This window comes from Daktulosphaira vitifoliae, unplaced genomic scaffold (genome assembly GCF_025091365.1).
Source record: "Daktulosphaira vitifoliae isolate Bord-2020 unplaced genomic scaffold, ASM2509136v1 Scaffold_3, whole genome shotgun sequence".
NCBI lineage: Eukaryota > Metazoa > Arthropoda > Insecta > Hemiptera > Phylloxeridae > Daktulosphaira > Daktulosphaira vitifoliae.
The window spans coordinates 30960128-30975472 of NW_026099574.1; the positions used below are offsets into that span (position 1 = coordinate 30960128).

General features: G+C 25.5%; 2 protein-coding genes across 4 annotated transcripts; one reads left to right on the plus strand and one right to left on the minus strand.

Moving 5' to 3' along the window:
* Positions 1 to 6063: 6063 nt before the first annotated feature.
* LOC126902856 (uncharacterized) lies at positions 6064 to 15210 on the plus strand. 3 transcript variants are annotated; one of them, XM_050680523.1, is made up of 9 exons: positions 6064 to 6238; positions 11523 to 11752; positions 11829 to 11918; positions 13403 to 13452; positions 13557 to 13614; positions 13967 to 14043; positions 14109 to 14185; positions 14716 to 14981; positions 15049 to 15210. In XM_050680523.1, exons 3-9 carry the CDS (start codon positions 11867 to 11869, stop codon positions 15156 to 15158), a joined length of 690 nt encoding a protein of 229 aa, XP_050536480.1. In that variant the 5' UTR covers positions 6064 to 6238; positions 11523 to 11752; positions 11829 to 11866; the 3' UTR covers positions 15159 to 15210. The 3 variants fall into 3 exon arrangements, with proteins under 3 accessions (XP_050536480.1, XP_050536482.1, XP_050536481.1); XM_050680524.1 differs by lacking the exon at positions 6064 to 6238 and adding an exon at positions 7799 to 8501; XM_050680525.1 differs by lacking the exon at positions 13403 to 13452.
* Positions 9766 to 11632, minus strand: LOC126902857 (uncharacterized). Its single transcript, XM_050680526.1, has 7 exons — positions 11507 to 11632; positions 11036 to 11128; positions 10872 to 10929; positions 10703 to 10779; positions 10525 to 10628; positions 10192 to 10418; positions 9766 to 9999 (listed from the first exon to the last, which is right to left on the minus strand). The coding sequence occupies exons 2-7, from the start codon at positions 11099 to 11101 to the stop codon at positions 9890 to 9892; spliced, it is 642 nt and encodes a 213-aa protein (XP_050536483.1). The 5' UTR covers positions 11102 to 11128; positions 11507 to 11632; the 3' UTR covers positions 9766 to 9889.
* Positions 15211 to 15345: the final 135 nt, after the last annotated feature.

Consider the following 15345-nt stretch of genomic DNA (forward strand, 5'->3'; position numbering starts at 1 on the left):
GATTAGAAAAAATGTTAACATTTTTGTTAAATTCAATTTTTTTCAATATCTTCTCTTTCAGTGGGTTTCCAGAGGTTTATTATTAATTTTAGCCAATTTTTGATGTAATTTATCAAAAAATATGTTTTACCTTATGTACGTTATTTTTTCAATTTAAAACTTCATCCTTCAAACTGACATAAACGATAAAAAACTACATTTTATTCATTAAAAATAGTTTTTTTTAATAAAATCAGTTTTGTGGATATAAATCACGATTGAAGTAAGCGGCATTGTGAAATTATAGACCGTCAAAAATGTGCTCCTGTCTATTACAATTTAAAATGATGTCCTGAACAGTGGTGAAAAAGTGTTAACTAAAATGTACTTATGGTGTCTTCAAATATTTATGCAAAAAAAATTTCAACAATTAAAAAAAAAAAAAGCTTTGACATTCATAAGAATTAAATTGAACCCTTTGAATGCTAAACGTTAAACAAAGATATTGAATAACGTTGAAACGTTGAATGACGATAATTTCAATTATAAAATAATGTTATAATTTATTCAAACCAAGTTGTAAAAAACATGTTAAAAAAAAATAAATATAAATTTAAACATAGATAATCATTTTTAAATGTCACATAATACTAAGGCAAATGTTGAAATTTTTGGTGGTTTAAAAACGTTTAATATACGTATAATAATCCTGATTGAAATATTAAACAAAGAAAATCTTTAATCCGATTCTGGATTTTATTTTCTTATTATGAGACTTATAGGTAACGAAACGTTTAAAAATATAGTTTAAAAATGTTTTTTTACAGAATACATTGGTTTTTTGAATTTTAACGCAGAGGCATAATGACCAAGGTAGTATTACTATATACACAATAAATAATAACATGTTTACGTTTCTTTGTTATTAGACGCGTTTAAACTGTAATTATATAATCTATTTTATGTTTGACCAGTTAATAACGCATTTATGTATCTGTTGTATACTGTATATACTTACAATAACTCAGAGAAAACATTGAGCTTGCATGACATAGCATATTTTAGTTACTGGTCGTTGTAATTTTACTAAAATTATTACTGTATTCATATATTGTGTTATTTGTGCGTTCATTTGGCGTGACGAATGAACGATTTCAGCTTCAAAAGCTTAACGAATATAAAAATTATTTTTATGGTTATTTTGTCATTAATGATATTTACATAATACATTCACTCTTAATATGTCTACGTAAATAGTTTGTTAAACCCAAAATATAAAAGTAGATCTTTTCATTTAACTAAAAATATAATTGTAAACTTTATATTATGTTACTACGTAACTATATCAATGGAAATTTAAGTAAAATTTAAAATATTTGTTAAAAGAATCGTCAGTGATTTTAAAATTTTACTTATTAAAAATAAATTTGAAGAGATTATGTAATAGTTTAAAGAAAATTATTATAAATTTGGAACTAATATTTTAACGGGGATGATGAAATTATGGGGAAATTATACTGCATTCACTTAAGTATTTCTCATTTTCTAATATCAAATGTGCCGCTTTGCAGCCATTAACATCAGCTAAACAACTGAAGATGTCCTTCAGAGGTTGACACTTGTGACCGTAGCATAGCGGCGGCCCTTTAATGACACTGAGAATTACCATGTTATGATTATTTTAACAACTTTCCTATTTTTCAAATTTTTAACCTCACGAAAATATTTACTGTCAAAACAGTATATATCAATGTGTGATTTATAAGTAAAATAAATTGCCATTTAATTTATTGACTATAGAAAATCATTTATGGTACATTTGAGTATGTGATTAATTAATCATTTTTAATATATCTTAAGATATATAAAAATTTATATTTATATTTATAATATTACAATATTTTCATTTTAAATATATAATTTAACGCTTGGTCCTTAATTAAGTTCACATAAGGTGTTGTGGTAATGATAACAGATATTATTTAAATTAAGATTATTTATATTGATTAAATAGAAAGGATAATAAATTTTGCTCAATATCTATTTTTAGTTTTTTTAAATAATGATAATTTTACATAAATGATGCGCATAATTATTTAAATTTTTATAAAATCTAGATAATGTAATATGTAGGGAAGTTAGGGTGACTATGCCCTCCTAGTTGTGCTTATGAATTGAAATAAATAAATTTAAAAATTAATTACAACTGCCATTAGATTCTTTTCAACTATGTTTATTCATCTCTTTTGGTCTTTTTCCATTGGGTTTCATTTTAGCACCGCTATCATTAAACTATTAGATCACTATGCAATTTGTTTAAATCGTTGTAATGTTTTTATGTCATGCTCTCTGCGTAGGTGACGTAATTCCATATTATTTCTTTTCTCATATTGTTGGATTACATTATTCTTTTTTTGCCTTATACTCTTTAGTACTCTTCTTTCAAGGGTAGCTATTTTTTCCTCGTGTTCTCATCAACACATCTGCACTAATTTTTCACAGTTATTCTTATTTTAATTTCTTTATGATTATTAATTGTAACACACACACACACACATATATATTAGATCTTCGATTNTAATTGTAACACACACACACACACACACATATATATTAGATCTTCGATTATCAGTTTTTACTTCTTTACTATTTGACTCTAAAACGATGATATCATCTGCGTCCGTTAGTTTACCACATTGCTTTTTGTTCTAAATTTATTTCTTAATACTTTATGTGTGTTTTTTTAATACACGTTCCTATTACTATATTAAAGAGTACCTGAGAGTTATTTATCTGACAAATGTTGATTGAATTTGAGTTTACACCTAGTTTTATTCATACATAATTTAATCATTCCTACTATTTTAGCTGGTATACCAAAGTATTTTAGTGAATTTAAAAGTTTTTCTCTATCCACTCTATCGAACGCCTATAAGTATTATATATTATAGGTAGTTTATGTACTATATTACTTTAAACCATTAAAACCTTCTGATCTCTGATACATCCGTCCACTCTATTCCTGGTGATCCGAGAAGGCGCTTAAAGCGAACGTGGTGTCGCGACCTATTGATTGATTAATAATCCATAATTTCACACGTCACGAAGTTCTAGCATTGGTTGGCCTCTTCTATCAATCCTACTGTCTCTATATATTATTTTTTTTTATATTTGCTAAACATGAACATCACTCGTGCTTATTGTAATTAAATTTATTACAGATTGTGCGATTCCAAATAAAATAAAGTGTATAATATTATAAGCAAGCGCTTATAATCTTTAATAAGCATATGCAAGGCTTTGTTGAATTCATGTTTCTCTACTAGCTCCCGGAGCTAAGCCATCTTCACTCGGTACATAGTTATTTTACGTGCATTTACAATAGTTCTTATTTCATTATCCATTGAACAACAAGGTCTTCAAGTTCTTTTGTGTAATACTTTATTGTCACGTGATCATGCTATGTTTGTGGATTGAGTAATCCAAATTTTTTGCAATTTTTTCCCTTCTGTTTTTAGTGTTTCGTTGTCTGTCCACTAAGTATATATTTCTCTTTTAATCTTGTGTATATTTTTTACATATTATTACTAATAATTATTCCTAAGGGTAGAATTCAGGAGTAATTTTCGAAAGATCAATGAGAACCTGTTATTATTTTTTACTATTGAGAGGAAAATGGATCAAATAAAATTTTGACTGGTTGATAACTAGTTTTGTATTATAACTTATTAGTTATAGGTGAAAGGGTGCAAAACGTAAAAGAATCCTCATTTGTACGTTATGATTAAAATAAAGAATCGCTAAACACTATCCTGCTTGTTATCTTTTCTGAATATTTAATTAATAATATCTTCAAAAGTAATAGTACAAAACTGTTTATCAACCAGTAAACATTTTATTAAGACAATTTGACTGTTACCATAGTTTTATTATTTAAATTAAACATTTTTTTTTTCATTTAATTTTTATTCTTATAAAAAATTAAGTCTTGTAAAGTCATACTAATTTTCACTTTTTTATTATAATTAATTGTATTCAATAAAATGCCGGTTAATAATATTTTAGGTTATTTAGATATGGAAGTGACAATTATTACAACATCTATATTTTATATTGTAATTATAATTTTTTATTGTATAAAAATTAAACTATATCAATATAAATCAATTAAATTGTATAAAATTGTTCGTTATACCTTGTTTACTATCCCATTATACAGGGAAATTTTACTATTAATATTATTTTCAGTTTATGGGGATGTGCGTTGTAACAGTAAACTGCACAGATTGGTCAATATATAATAAACGTGAGTACATTATTTTCATTGCAATTCATGTTATCTTAATTAAAAACATGTAAAACATTATATACATTATATACATAACTATTTAACTTTCTAAATTTAATTTCTTTTATGATTTCTAGAGGGATATTCGTGTGCGATGAGCATGTCAGCATTTATGATATTAGTATGGACACTTATATTTTTTGGCATTAAAAAAGTAAAAATATTTTTACATAAAAAGTTTACTTTTAGGGATTATAAGAGAAAGATTTTCAAAATTTGATGTAGATATCTTTAACTTTATTAGACGTTAAAGATATGTTTTACAGTATAAATTAGGTTAAGTAGAAGCTAAAATTAAAAAATATACAAATACCTTCAACCCATCAATGTGAAACGAAAGAAAAATGCTTTATGAAGTTTTCCTTCAATAACATAATAATAAACAATTATGTATAACATTGCAGTTTTATTAATTCTTCAAATATTTATGATAAAAAAAATTAATAATTTATAAATATTTAAAAATATACTAACATAGCAACTGAAAAATTATTAATTTTGCGTTAAAAACTTTTCATTCTCAGGCATTGTTTATTTAGTGAATTTCTGTTTGCACTACAATATACCCTCTAAAATTTGATCTTTTGACTGAAAAACAATAGCTTAATGAGAAGAATTTTACATTACAGTTTATTACTGATTTGACTTTAACACGTACCTGAAATTTTTTAAATGTTGACATTTTGGAAATATTGTATTCATTCAAGAGAATATTATTTAGGCTATTAGGCTATTCTTATGTATTAAGATTTATTCTTAATGGTTCAAAACACCAATTTAACAATAAATATCTGATATAGAATTAAAAAACATGCCAATTACATATATCTTTATATTAAATAAAAATAATACATAAATAAATTTAAACTCTTAATTATTAAAAAATACAATAATTACCTTTTATTGGCACTTAATGCCAATAATAATAATTAATGATAATTAATCAATCGTTAGTTTCTAGTTNTAATAATTAATGATAATTAATCAATCGTTAGTTTCTAGTTGCTAAATTAGTGGCTATTTAAAAAAAAATTATATTCTTTTAAGTTTTATGTAAGTATTTTTTTCACAGTTTATGACAATTAGTTTAAAACTAATTGATATTTAAATTCTTAAATAACATTGGTAATTGAAAAAAGTAATATGTAAAATTTTTTGTATTATTTATACTAGAACAATCAAATGTTAACAACTAATCGTTATAAATTTATGGTATTTTATCAAACCTATGTAATCTAAGTTATCAATTTTCTTTTTAAGAAGTCATACAAAATGATAATGATAGGATGGATTTTCTGGTCATTTTTTATAGGATTTTGGTTGGTACTGATTTTGCTGAACGGGTTAAATAATTATGGGTAAGTGTACTATGAAAATGTTGTAAATATATTATTTATTACATTACAAATAGTATGAAATACAATAAATATTAAAAAAAAATTTCTGGAGAATCCTTAAATTCAACTGTTTAAAATTAAACCTGAAAAACATTTTTGTCATTATATCATTTTTTTTTTGTATTCTAATTTAATTAACGAATAGCTCATTTTTACAAGAGGTATCGCTATTTTAGTCAAACATACCTGAAGATTCAACTTAATAACACTGATTAATTGTCGTTGAGTTTGCAATAAATTAAATAAAGTATTTTTATTTTTAGATTGTATTGTGTAAACCGACGTTGTGCAGAAAGTTTATGGTTAATGTATTCTCCGTATAACAGATCACCACTTGATAATCCGTTCGACTATTATTACCATGAACCTCACATTCCTCCGCAAAATAAACTGTACCATGTAATGAAATATTCGAGAGATCACATTGATGTGTTACCGTTACGTAAAGCCGGTGTGGATATTAAGAACATTACTGAAAATTTAATATCACTTATCTGTTCACTGGTCTTCTTTAGTAAGTAAACTGAGTTTGTATTTTTCAAATAGTACGTTTAAAAAACTATAATTAATTGATTTTTGAATATAACACCTAATGATTAATTTTTCTATACATGTAACTTTTTAATAAATAAGAATAAAATATGTTTTAGTATTATTTGCATTTTCATGGCAGCATTTAAAAGATTGTTATAAAAGTATAAAGGTAGAATGTAAATTAATATGTGGAGAAAATAATGAAAATTGTTAGTGCTATGTAAATAAATGCAATTAATAGCACCTTTATAAATAAATAAAAGTATGTATATTGATAAATTAAAGCGTGTTTGATTTATGTCTTCAAATAACTAAGTTTAATCTTACTCAGAATGTCTTTAGCACTTATGATGGTAACATTGTTCACGAAATATATATGTGCAATTTTTCGGAGGTTTTTTATGTTAAATATTTAATATATTTTTTAGTTTGAAATTTGCATTTTATATATATTTTAAAATGTCAAATTATATCATTCTCAAGAACTAATCCATACTCTTTTTCGATACTTTGTTTCAAAATTAAACTACAAGTGTGTAAAAATAACTTGTATAATAAAAATATTTTAATTTTTAATTATTTCTTATAGTGCAATGAATATAATTTTTCTTTAATATAAGTTTCCAAGACTTTCCAATACTTCTAAGCATTTTCTTATTTAAACAATTATTTTATCTGCAGCATATTATAATTTGTATATCACCGTATTTTTAGTAAAAAAAAAAAAAAAAAATTGAGAGTGTCATGAACAAATCTCGGAAGATGTGTAAGCATTTATATGAGCCTATCAACAAAAGCTAAGTTTGGTTGCGTAATATACTCAAATAAAAATATCTAATGTAATTGATAAAAGACCCCTATGATTTCCTAAAAAGTGGGGTATTTAAAATTTGACGTCAAATTTATATTCAATGGCCTCAATTATATATTTTGATATATGATATGTGTAAACCCCCTTAAAATTAGATATGTTGGAAATGAAAGGAAAAGAGCCAAAGTTTTTATAAATAATAAATTGTTTCAATTCGTTTTTTTTTCAAAAAGTTTTAAGTAAATAAGTTTCAATTTAAAATCATAACTATGTATTTTGCATTTTCAGAATTTACGCGAAACGAGCTTTTTCAAATATTTGAGGGTAATATTCTCAATTAAATATGACTTGTAATCTTTTGACGTGTCGTTGAAAAATCGGCCCAGTGAGACCTGAGAAAAAATGTGATAGATACGAAATTAATAAGCACGTCATAGTAAAGTTACTATCTTCTGAGAGTCGCGTCGATGCTAAAACCATACGTACATGTTATTAATTAACAAAAACAATTGAGTATTCATATTAGTTCCATCGGTTATTTGCTCTTAAATAACACAGTTTTCTTCTACAATAATTATACGATTTTTTTATTATCTGTTGACTTTGTTCATAAATAACGCAATATTTCGGTTACAACATCTACTATTTCATGTTCCATCACGGAAGCTCTAATAATAATACTCTGTTATGTGAGGTATTTAGAATAATTTTAATTAGTTTTTCGATGTGTGTGTTCGTTTGCTGCATTGTTAACATTAATACTATCTCGCCGGCGGAAACGGATTTGGGAAACGCAATATTTCTAAAAACAATAATGACAATGATGATAACCGTAATTATTAACCGACGTCATCGTAGTCATTCGTCGGCGGTGCGCATGCAGATTTATGAGCCACAGCAGTTTGTTTGTGGAAACCGGCACCGGAGACGGACGACACGGCCAACTTGTCGCCGGATAAACTGTCTAGGCGGCATGAGTACTACACATGTGTATGTTTTAGGTCGCAGTGACGGCGCCATCACTCACGGTAGGTCGGCCGTGTAAAAAAGATGCGCTGGTGCCCAATATAAGGAGAATACGTCGAGCAACGATTTATTATGTTGAGTTACAAGGTCCCATGACAAGTCATATGATTGTCGGTGTTTTGCTATTACCAAAGAATTACTTGTAATAATACCACGGTCTAACAATTAGTGTATGGTTAAAGTTACCATTAAAAAATCTGTCAAAACAGCTGCCAAAACTAATCACAATTTGGTAGTCATAGATAAAATTGATTTAGATGCAATAGTTTTCATTAAAGATAACAGCATAGTTCGAGTATAATTCTTTGATTTTTTCTTGCGTCGTGTACAGTTTTCTACTTAAATAAATTAACTGATTGATCAGCGTATTACTGAAACGCCTATATATTGTCGCATCCCAGCAAAAGTTTGTATTTTTGTTCATTTAAAAAAAAATGATAAAAATTTTACATAGATCACGATCAAAACGGTATTTTTACTGTGCACCATTAGTAATCATACGAAGGAGAAAATCAAATAAAATAAATAACAAAAGTTATAACAATAAAAAATAAATAATTAGATAATGGAGATAAAATAAAAAAATGTTTAATCTTGTGCTAGGATATCGAATTATGCTACAATTATAAAAAATTTTAATTAAAAAAGCAACCGTTTATAATTAAAGACGCTTAGCACTTATAATTGGATTCAGAGAAATACATAATTTCTAAAGTAAGATATATTTAAAAATCAATTAAGTAAAATAACTTTTGGACTAGTTTATTATTTACCAGTCAACCACCGTAACTAATTGTTAGTCACGGAGCCGTTTGTTTATAAACTATTAATAATATAATGTAAATTTTTTAATTAAAAGCAAAATTATTCACTGAATTTTCAAGCAATAACTATAATTGTTTTGTTGGTTTATTTATCTTTTTGGAACTCGTTCCAAGAACAAACTGAATATTTTTAAATGAAATTTTTCTCTGTGTACATTTGAAGTCTGCCTTGATGACATTTACTAATGGACTCGTTTAACTAAAAACTAACGAGAAAACCTAAAGGAAAACGAGTCGGCCATGCGCTCTGCTTGTAGTGCTTCGTTTGCGGCAAACGATCTTTACGTATGTGTTTCGTGCACCGTCAGCTATTTTACACGCCCACGTGGTATGCCAAAAACCACACATCTCATTATAACGCTCCGTTTAAAACAAAAGCGCTTTAACAGTTATTTTAAGAATCGTATAGGTTTTTCGAAACGTTAAAAGTAATATGAAAATAACTCTGTTTAAAACTGTCACACATACTTTTATAACACAAATTACTTCAAACATTTATCTACGTCTTTATTATGTATATTACCCCAGAGATATATTGAAATAAAAATGTAATAAGTGTCTTCCACTAACTCTGAGCTTTTTCAAGAATATTAATGATATTATTCGTTTATTCTCAATTTAAATATTAAATATTTGGTTCATAATCAATAATGTACATATATAATATCAAAAATGCATTATATAAAATAAACAGAAAACAAGTTGTTTAAAACGGTGTTTATAATTATTACGCTCTCTCAGATTGGATAATAAATTGTACAAACTATAATTTGTAACTTTTTTACACGATTATTCATTCGATTCGCAACAATTGTTTGAATTTTTGATCAATTTTTAGCATTTTTTTTTTAAATACTAGAAGATCGTAAAATATTTGAAGAAATAAGCTGAGAAAAATTAAACGAATTAAAAATAATACATTTATCCGATAGAAGATAAGTAATTTTAATTAATTTCAATTAATGTTTTGTTACATTTCATCATGAACTGCCATTTCTCTATCGGTACTACAACAATTATCTTGACGTGCCAATACAGAAGTATATCTTGTTAAAAGAGTAAAACCATAAATGTTTAGTACTGTAAATAGTTTGATAAATGGCATAAATTCTTTAAAAATAAACAAGTTATAAAATGGAATTGTTTGATTCATAATTAAAAATTTGGTATTTCGAATATTGAATTTAAAAAAATTCCGTAATTTAAATAATTGACTGCTTAGAAATCAGATTTAAAATTGGTTGTCGTTAAGTAATTTTGACATGCTCTTACTTAGAATGATTATGAATATAACTGTTCCAATTACAAATCCTTTATCTGCACGTGAATTATGATCTCTTTTACGACTCTCTAGTTTTTTTATTTTAGCAGGACGAACATTATCATTTGCATATTCCATCATGTAATCAGAATGGAAAACATTATTCACTGGGATTTTATGCCATTCATTTTTGCATAACCATAAGCTTTCGGGACATTTTTGTTTTGAACACACATATCTGTAAAAATTTTAGTTTTTATTGTAGTATTATTCTTTGAGAGCTCTTAATTTGATGGTAAATAAATTAAATATTCTTTATTGATGATTTTTAATAAAAGAATTACTTCACTCCACTATCTGAGCCTACAGCAAATATTACAGCCATAACCCATAAAAAAATATAAGAGACCCAGAGAGTTGAAGCTATTTGAACCGTCAAACAGGACTTCTGTACATAATTACATTCAATTACTTAAGTTTGATACAATAACTAAAAAAATAATTAATTTCTTTTAAAAATACCTTATTTACTCCATACACAGCATAAATCCAAATACTATATGCGAACATGTTCATTATTATAATAACCGCCCAAGAAACTATAAAATGTTTTAAAATATTCGTTCGTTAAAAATGTATTTATTTTTAATTTTAACTCTTTGATAGAGTAATAAATAAGTAAATATTTTACTAGGCGCATCAGGATCAATTGAAAAAACATTTACCACAGTGCTGATTAATGCCAATGACTATAAACAAAAACAAAAATAAAATTATTACTAAAGGAAAGGTTTAAATGAGTCGATATGACAGCATAGCCCTATTTACACCGTCATTGACTAAAAAAAAACTTACCATAAATGGCGATGATAGCACTAATACTGCGGATTTTAATTCTGATATTTTAATATCAATTTCCATATTGATTGAAAATTAAATAGCGTTTAACTAAATACAATATAAAAAAATGAAAATAAAAATTAAATTGTGAATTGTATATTGAATATTTATTATTCTTTTGGCCAGTACAAATTATAATTAATTTATTTTATATAATTTTTTATTTTGCTTGATAATATAAGAATTTTATATCTGAAAAAATAAAAGTTTTAGTTGAGTAATTTAATGAAAACTACATCAATTTTCATGGCACTTAATTACTGTCTTACAAATAGGTAGTCGAAAATTGTCACATGAATCATATTTAGAGAAATAATCTAAATAGATTTGAAATATTATAATAATTTAATTTATTATTTAATCATCTAGTGATTTAATATCATAGTGATGACTAAAAAGAATATCAAATCTTGTTTATACTCTAACTTGAAAAAATTAACAGTTGTAGAATACGCCAAATAAATTCAGTTGTAGTCCAACGAACAACTTGATCCCTTGCACGAGAAAAAGATCATGTAAAACTAAAAAAAACAACTCTATATTGTTAATTGATCAAACTCCACGGGTAACTTGCGATCTATTCAAATGAACATGTGTAACATAATAATTAAAGAGCTAATCATGTCGTGTGACCTTACTCATGTTCACATAAAGATATCAAATTAAATATGAGTAGGTATTGTATAAATGGTATTTTGTTTCCGGTTGATAAAAAATTTTTTGTTTTGTCTTTTTTTTTTTTTAATAGAACATTAGCCAAAACAATACATAAGCTCCATTTATTTCATGTGTTCACTAGGAAGATTGGTGATGGCGTACAGCATGGAGTGTTTTTTAGGTAAGTGTGAAAGGGTGGCCTGACACCCGCGGAGGCTTCTGCGCTGGTACGTTTGCCAGATGACGCCGAACAATTTATATGGTGTTTATTCAGAGCCCCTCGACGCGAATCCAATTTAACGAAATGACATATTCCGAAACACGTGCTACAGATTGCGCTAAAAATAATAAAAATAATACTTTGAAGGTGTGTTAATAATTATTGCCGTTCATAGAAAAGTAACAAATGCGTTCGTAATATAAAAACCTCAAGCCAGACTCATATAACACATAATTTTATCACTTAATAGGTATTATTAAATTGCTCGCAAAAAAATCACACAATGTGCGATCGTGGGTGTTTAAGAATTTATAGTATACTAAATATAAAGGTATAATTTTCAAATAACTACCGTTTTATTTCCAAGAAACCATTAGACGTTTTGCGTTCATTTTATAGTGTTTTTTTGTGGTCAAACATTACGCGTTTCTTTTGGAAATAAGCCGCATTGCTTATCAATGGTATAATTTATTTTGACGACAGTTACATTATTGGTGAATGAACCCTTCACTGTGTATTAAAATTATTATTGCAGTATTTTTAGATCATCCAAACTCAACCACGTATTTCATGACATAATATTTATGCTTATTACGATGCCCTATAATTTGTACCCTGCATTGTGTCTCCACATTTTATACTTTTATAGACAATGAAAAATATATTAAAGTGGCTTTTTTGACCAAAAAAAGCAGTCCATAGTATTATTATCAATGACCACAATATTTTTAGTGTGTCTCATTAAAATTATTCTTATTATTATTTTAGTTAACTGACAAGTAAAAAAAAAATCGTCTCATTTCAAAAAAATCTTTAGAATATTATAAATATTATATTCGAATTTTTTTTTCGTATGTAACTAAACATAGTTAAATAATTATTTGCGCTAATATGTATATATATTAATTAATAATAGGGTTTAGGACTTATTATGTTTATTAAATTTATTTAAGAATATAAATGATAACTAGATATTTAGTTATATTTCCTTAACCCTAAACAATGTATATTAATTAGAAATTAAGTTTTGTGGAGCGTAGGGAATTACTCCTCACCACAGAAAAAAAATGTGTCCTATTTTGCAGGAAAAATTTTCACGATATCGAGTGTCTCGAAAATGGTTCAGATAAATTTTATGAGTTAATTAATATTGTTTTATATTTAATAAAATTCCAAAGTTATTGTTAATTTAGGAGAAATTGAGTAATTTTCGTTAAACGGATTACCATGTATATTATTATATGTAATATTTAAATTTTAAAAAAATATTTATTACTGAACACATGTTATATGTGTTAATGCACATATTTTTGATCTTTATAACAACATTCTAGTAATTATCATAAATAAACAATTATTTTTATTTTAAAAGTAAAGTTTTATTTTAGTTAAATAATATTTTAATTTCTAAATAAAAATGAATTTTAAATTCAAAGAAATTTTAGGCTTAATGTCACTTCAAGTTGGAGTATTATTTACATCTATTTTCTTGATGGTAAATTATAACACGATAAACAATTTCTACTTATATAATACGTGTAAACTTTACACGTGTTAAATTTATAGATCAATGATTAAATAATTTTTCCTCAATATTAGACTATGGCAATATGTGTTATAATCGTAAACGTGTCTGACTACTCTAGTGATCGAGATGGTAAGTTATTTATAACTATATATAAATAGTTATTTTTAATATAACATTGCATTAATATTAACTAAACTAGTATTATGTATTTTTAGTAAAATGTATTTTGTGTATATATTTTGAAGATAAAACAAATAAAATATTACTATTACTTCAATTAATCAAAAAAATTTAACCTTAACATGAGTAAAACTTATCTTTTTTTTCCCTTAAATTATAATACATGAGTTTTAATTAGGAACAACTTAATTAGAAAATACCCATTATTTTTATCTAATCATTTGAAAGAGATGAATTTTAAATTATTTAATACAAAACAGAAATAAACATTGTGATAATTACGATGATATTTTAATTATAGTTATATTTGTTGGCGTTTGGGTGTCAATGTGTACTATATTAGTCATTTGGACAGTCGCATTTCTTGGAGCATATTATGTATAATAAATTTTTTTTTTTTTTGTGTTAATTAATTTATAATATTGATTTTTATTTTGTTTTAGATAAATTATGAAATATTAATGGTAGCTTGTAGTTCTTGGTTTATGTTTATTTTATTTTGGATCATAGTGGATTTAGGGTAAATTAGATAAATTACTCATCATATTAGGTATCAAAACAATTTTTTATAACTAATAGAATAAATGGATAATTATTAGAGTAGAAGTTTATTTTAAATTAAAATTATCTCAAGTTATTTTGACAACAACCACGGTCAGTATAACTTCTATCGATATGATTAAAATTTAATTAGTGTTGTAACTGAGAGTTTAATAAATAAGAGCTTATGAATAGATTTTTTCCCTCTAAAAACTGAAAAAACTATTACTGCGCTACTAAATATATCCATAGTAAATTTGTATGATCTTGGGTCTCTTTAAAGTGGCTCAAATTAAATTTATAAATGTACGCCAAACTTTTCTTTAGAAATTATTACAAATAAAAGATCAAACTATAAACATTGGAAAATTATTTTTTGAAATTTACAAATTGTATCTCTATAAATATTTTTTGTATTGTTTACAATGATGATAGAACTAATATATTTACGTAATTCTAACAAATTCTTATATATTTAAAATTATTTTCTACAATTTGTTTACAATAAAGATGTACTACTCCTTCACGTTGTCAAGAAGGGTTATGGCTGGTGAATAATTTTCATCGCTTGGAATCTGGAAGTGGTTTTTCTGGACCCGATTATTACTACCATAGTGACCATGAACAACCATCGGATAAACCACCAAAAAAAATTAATGATTACACTCCTAGACAACAATTTAGCACTCAAAAGTCATTTGGGCTTAAATTTTATTTACCGTGGGATTCTAACATAGGAGCAATAACATACTTGGGTTCTTTTGTAATTACTTTAGGTATGTAAAAACAAAACTAGTAATACATTTTATAAATTATCGTTAATATGTAAATTATTTTTAACAGGAATATTCATTTTGTCTTTTTTGATGTTGTATAATTATGGTTCCTATCTTAAATGTAAGACAATGCTGGAATCTACTCAATGTCAAATTAGCAACAAATGTCTGAAGTAGATTTTCCAATTTTTAGTTTCTCCATAAAAGAATTAATAGAAGAAAAAAAAAATATTTGTAATTACTTATAGCTAATAATAATATAATTTTATATATAAAAAAAATTCTCTTTGATTATAATATTTCTCGATTTATTAATTATTAAGTGTTTTTTAAACTCAACCCTTATATCTTATAAGAGTTTCAA

Coding starts and splice junctions, on each gene's coding strand:
- LOC126902857 (XM_050680526.1), bottom strand. CDS start 11,101: ATGGAAATTGATATTAAAATATCAGAATTAAAATCCGCAGTATTAGTG. Junction 10,930..11,035: donor TGCTATCATCGCCATTTATG/GTAAGTTTTTTT, acceptor TTTTGTTTATAG/TCATTGGCATTAATCAGCAC. Junction 10,629..10,702: donor CTGTGTATGGAGTAAATAAG/GTATTTTTAAAA, acceptor AATTATGTACAG/AAGTCCTGTTTGACGGTTCA.
- LOC126902856 (XM_050680523.1), top strand. CDS start 11,867: ATGTGTTCACTAGGAAGATTGGTGATGGCGTACAGCATGGAGTGTTTT. Junction 13,615..13,966: donor CTACTCTAGTGATCGAGATG/GTAAGTTATTTA, acceptor TTTTAATTATAG/TTATATTTGTTGGCGTTTGG. Junction 14,044..14,108: donor CATTTCTTGGAGCATATTAT/GTATAATAAATT, acceptor ATTTTGTTTTAG/ATAAATTATGAAATATTAAT.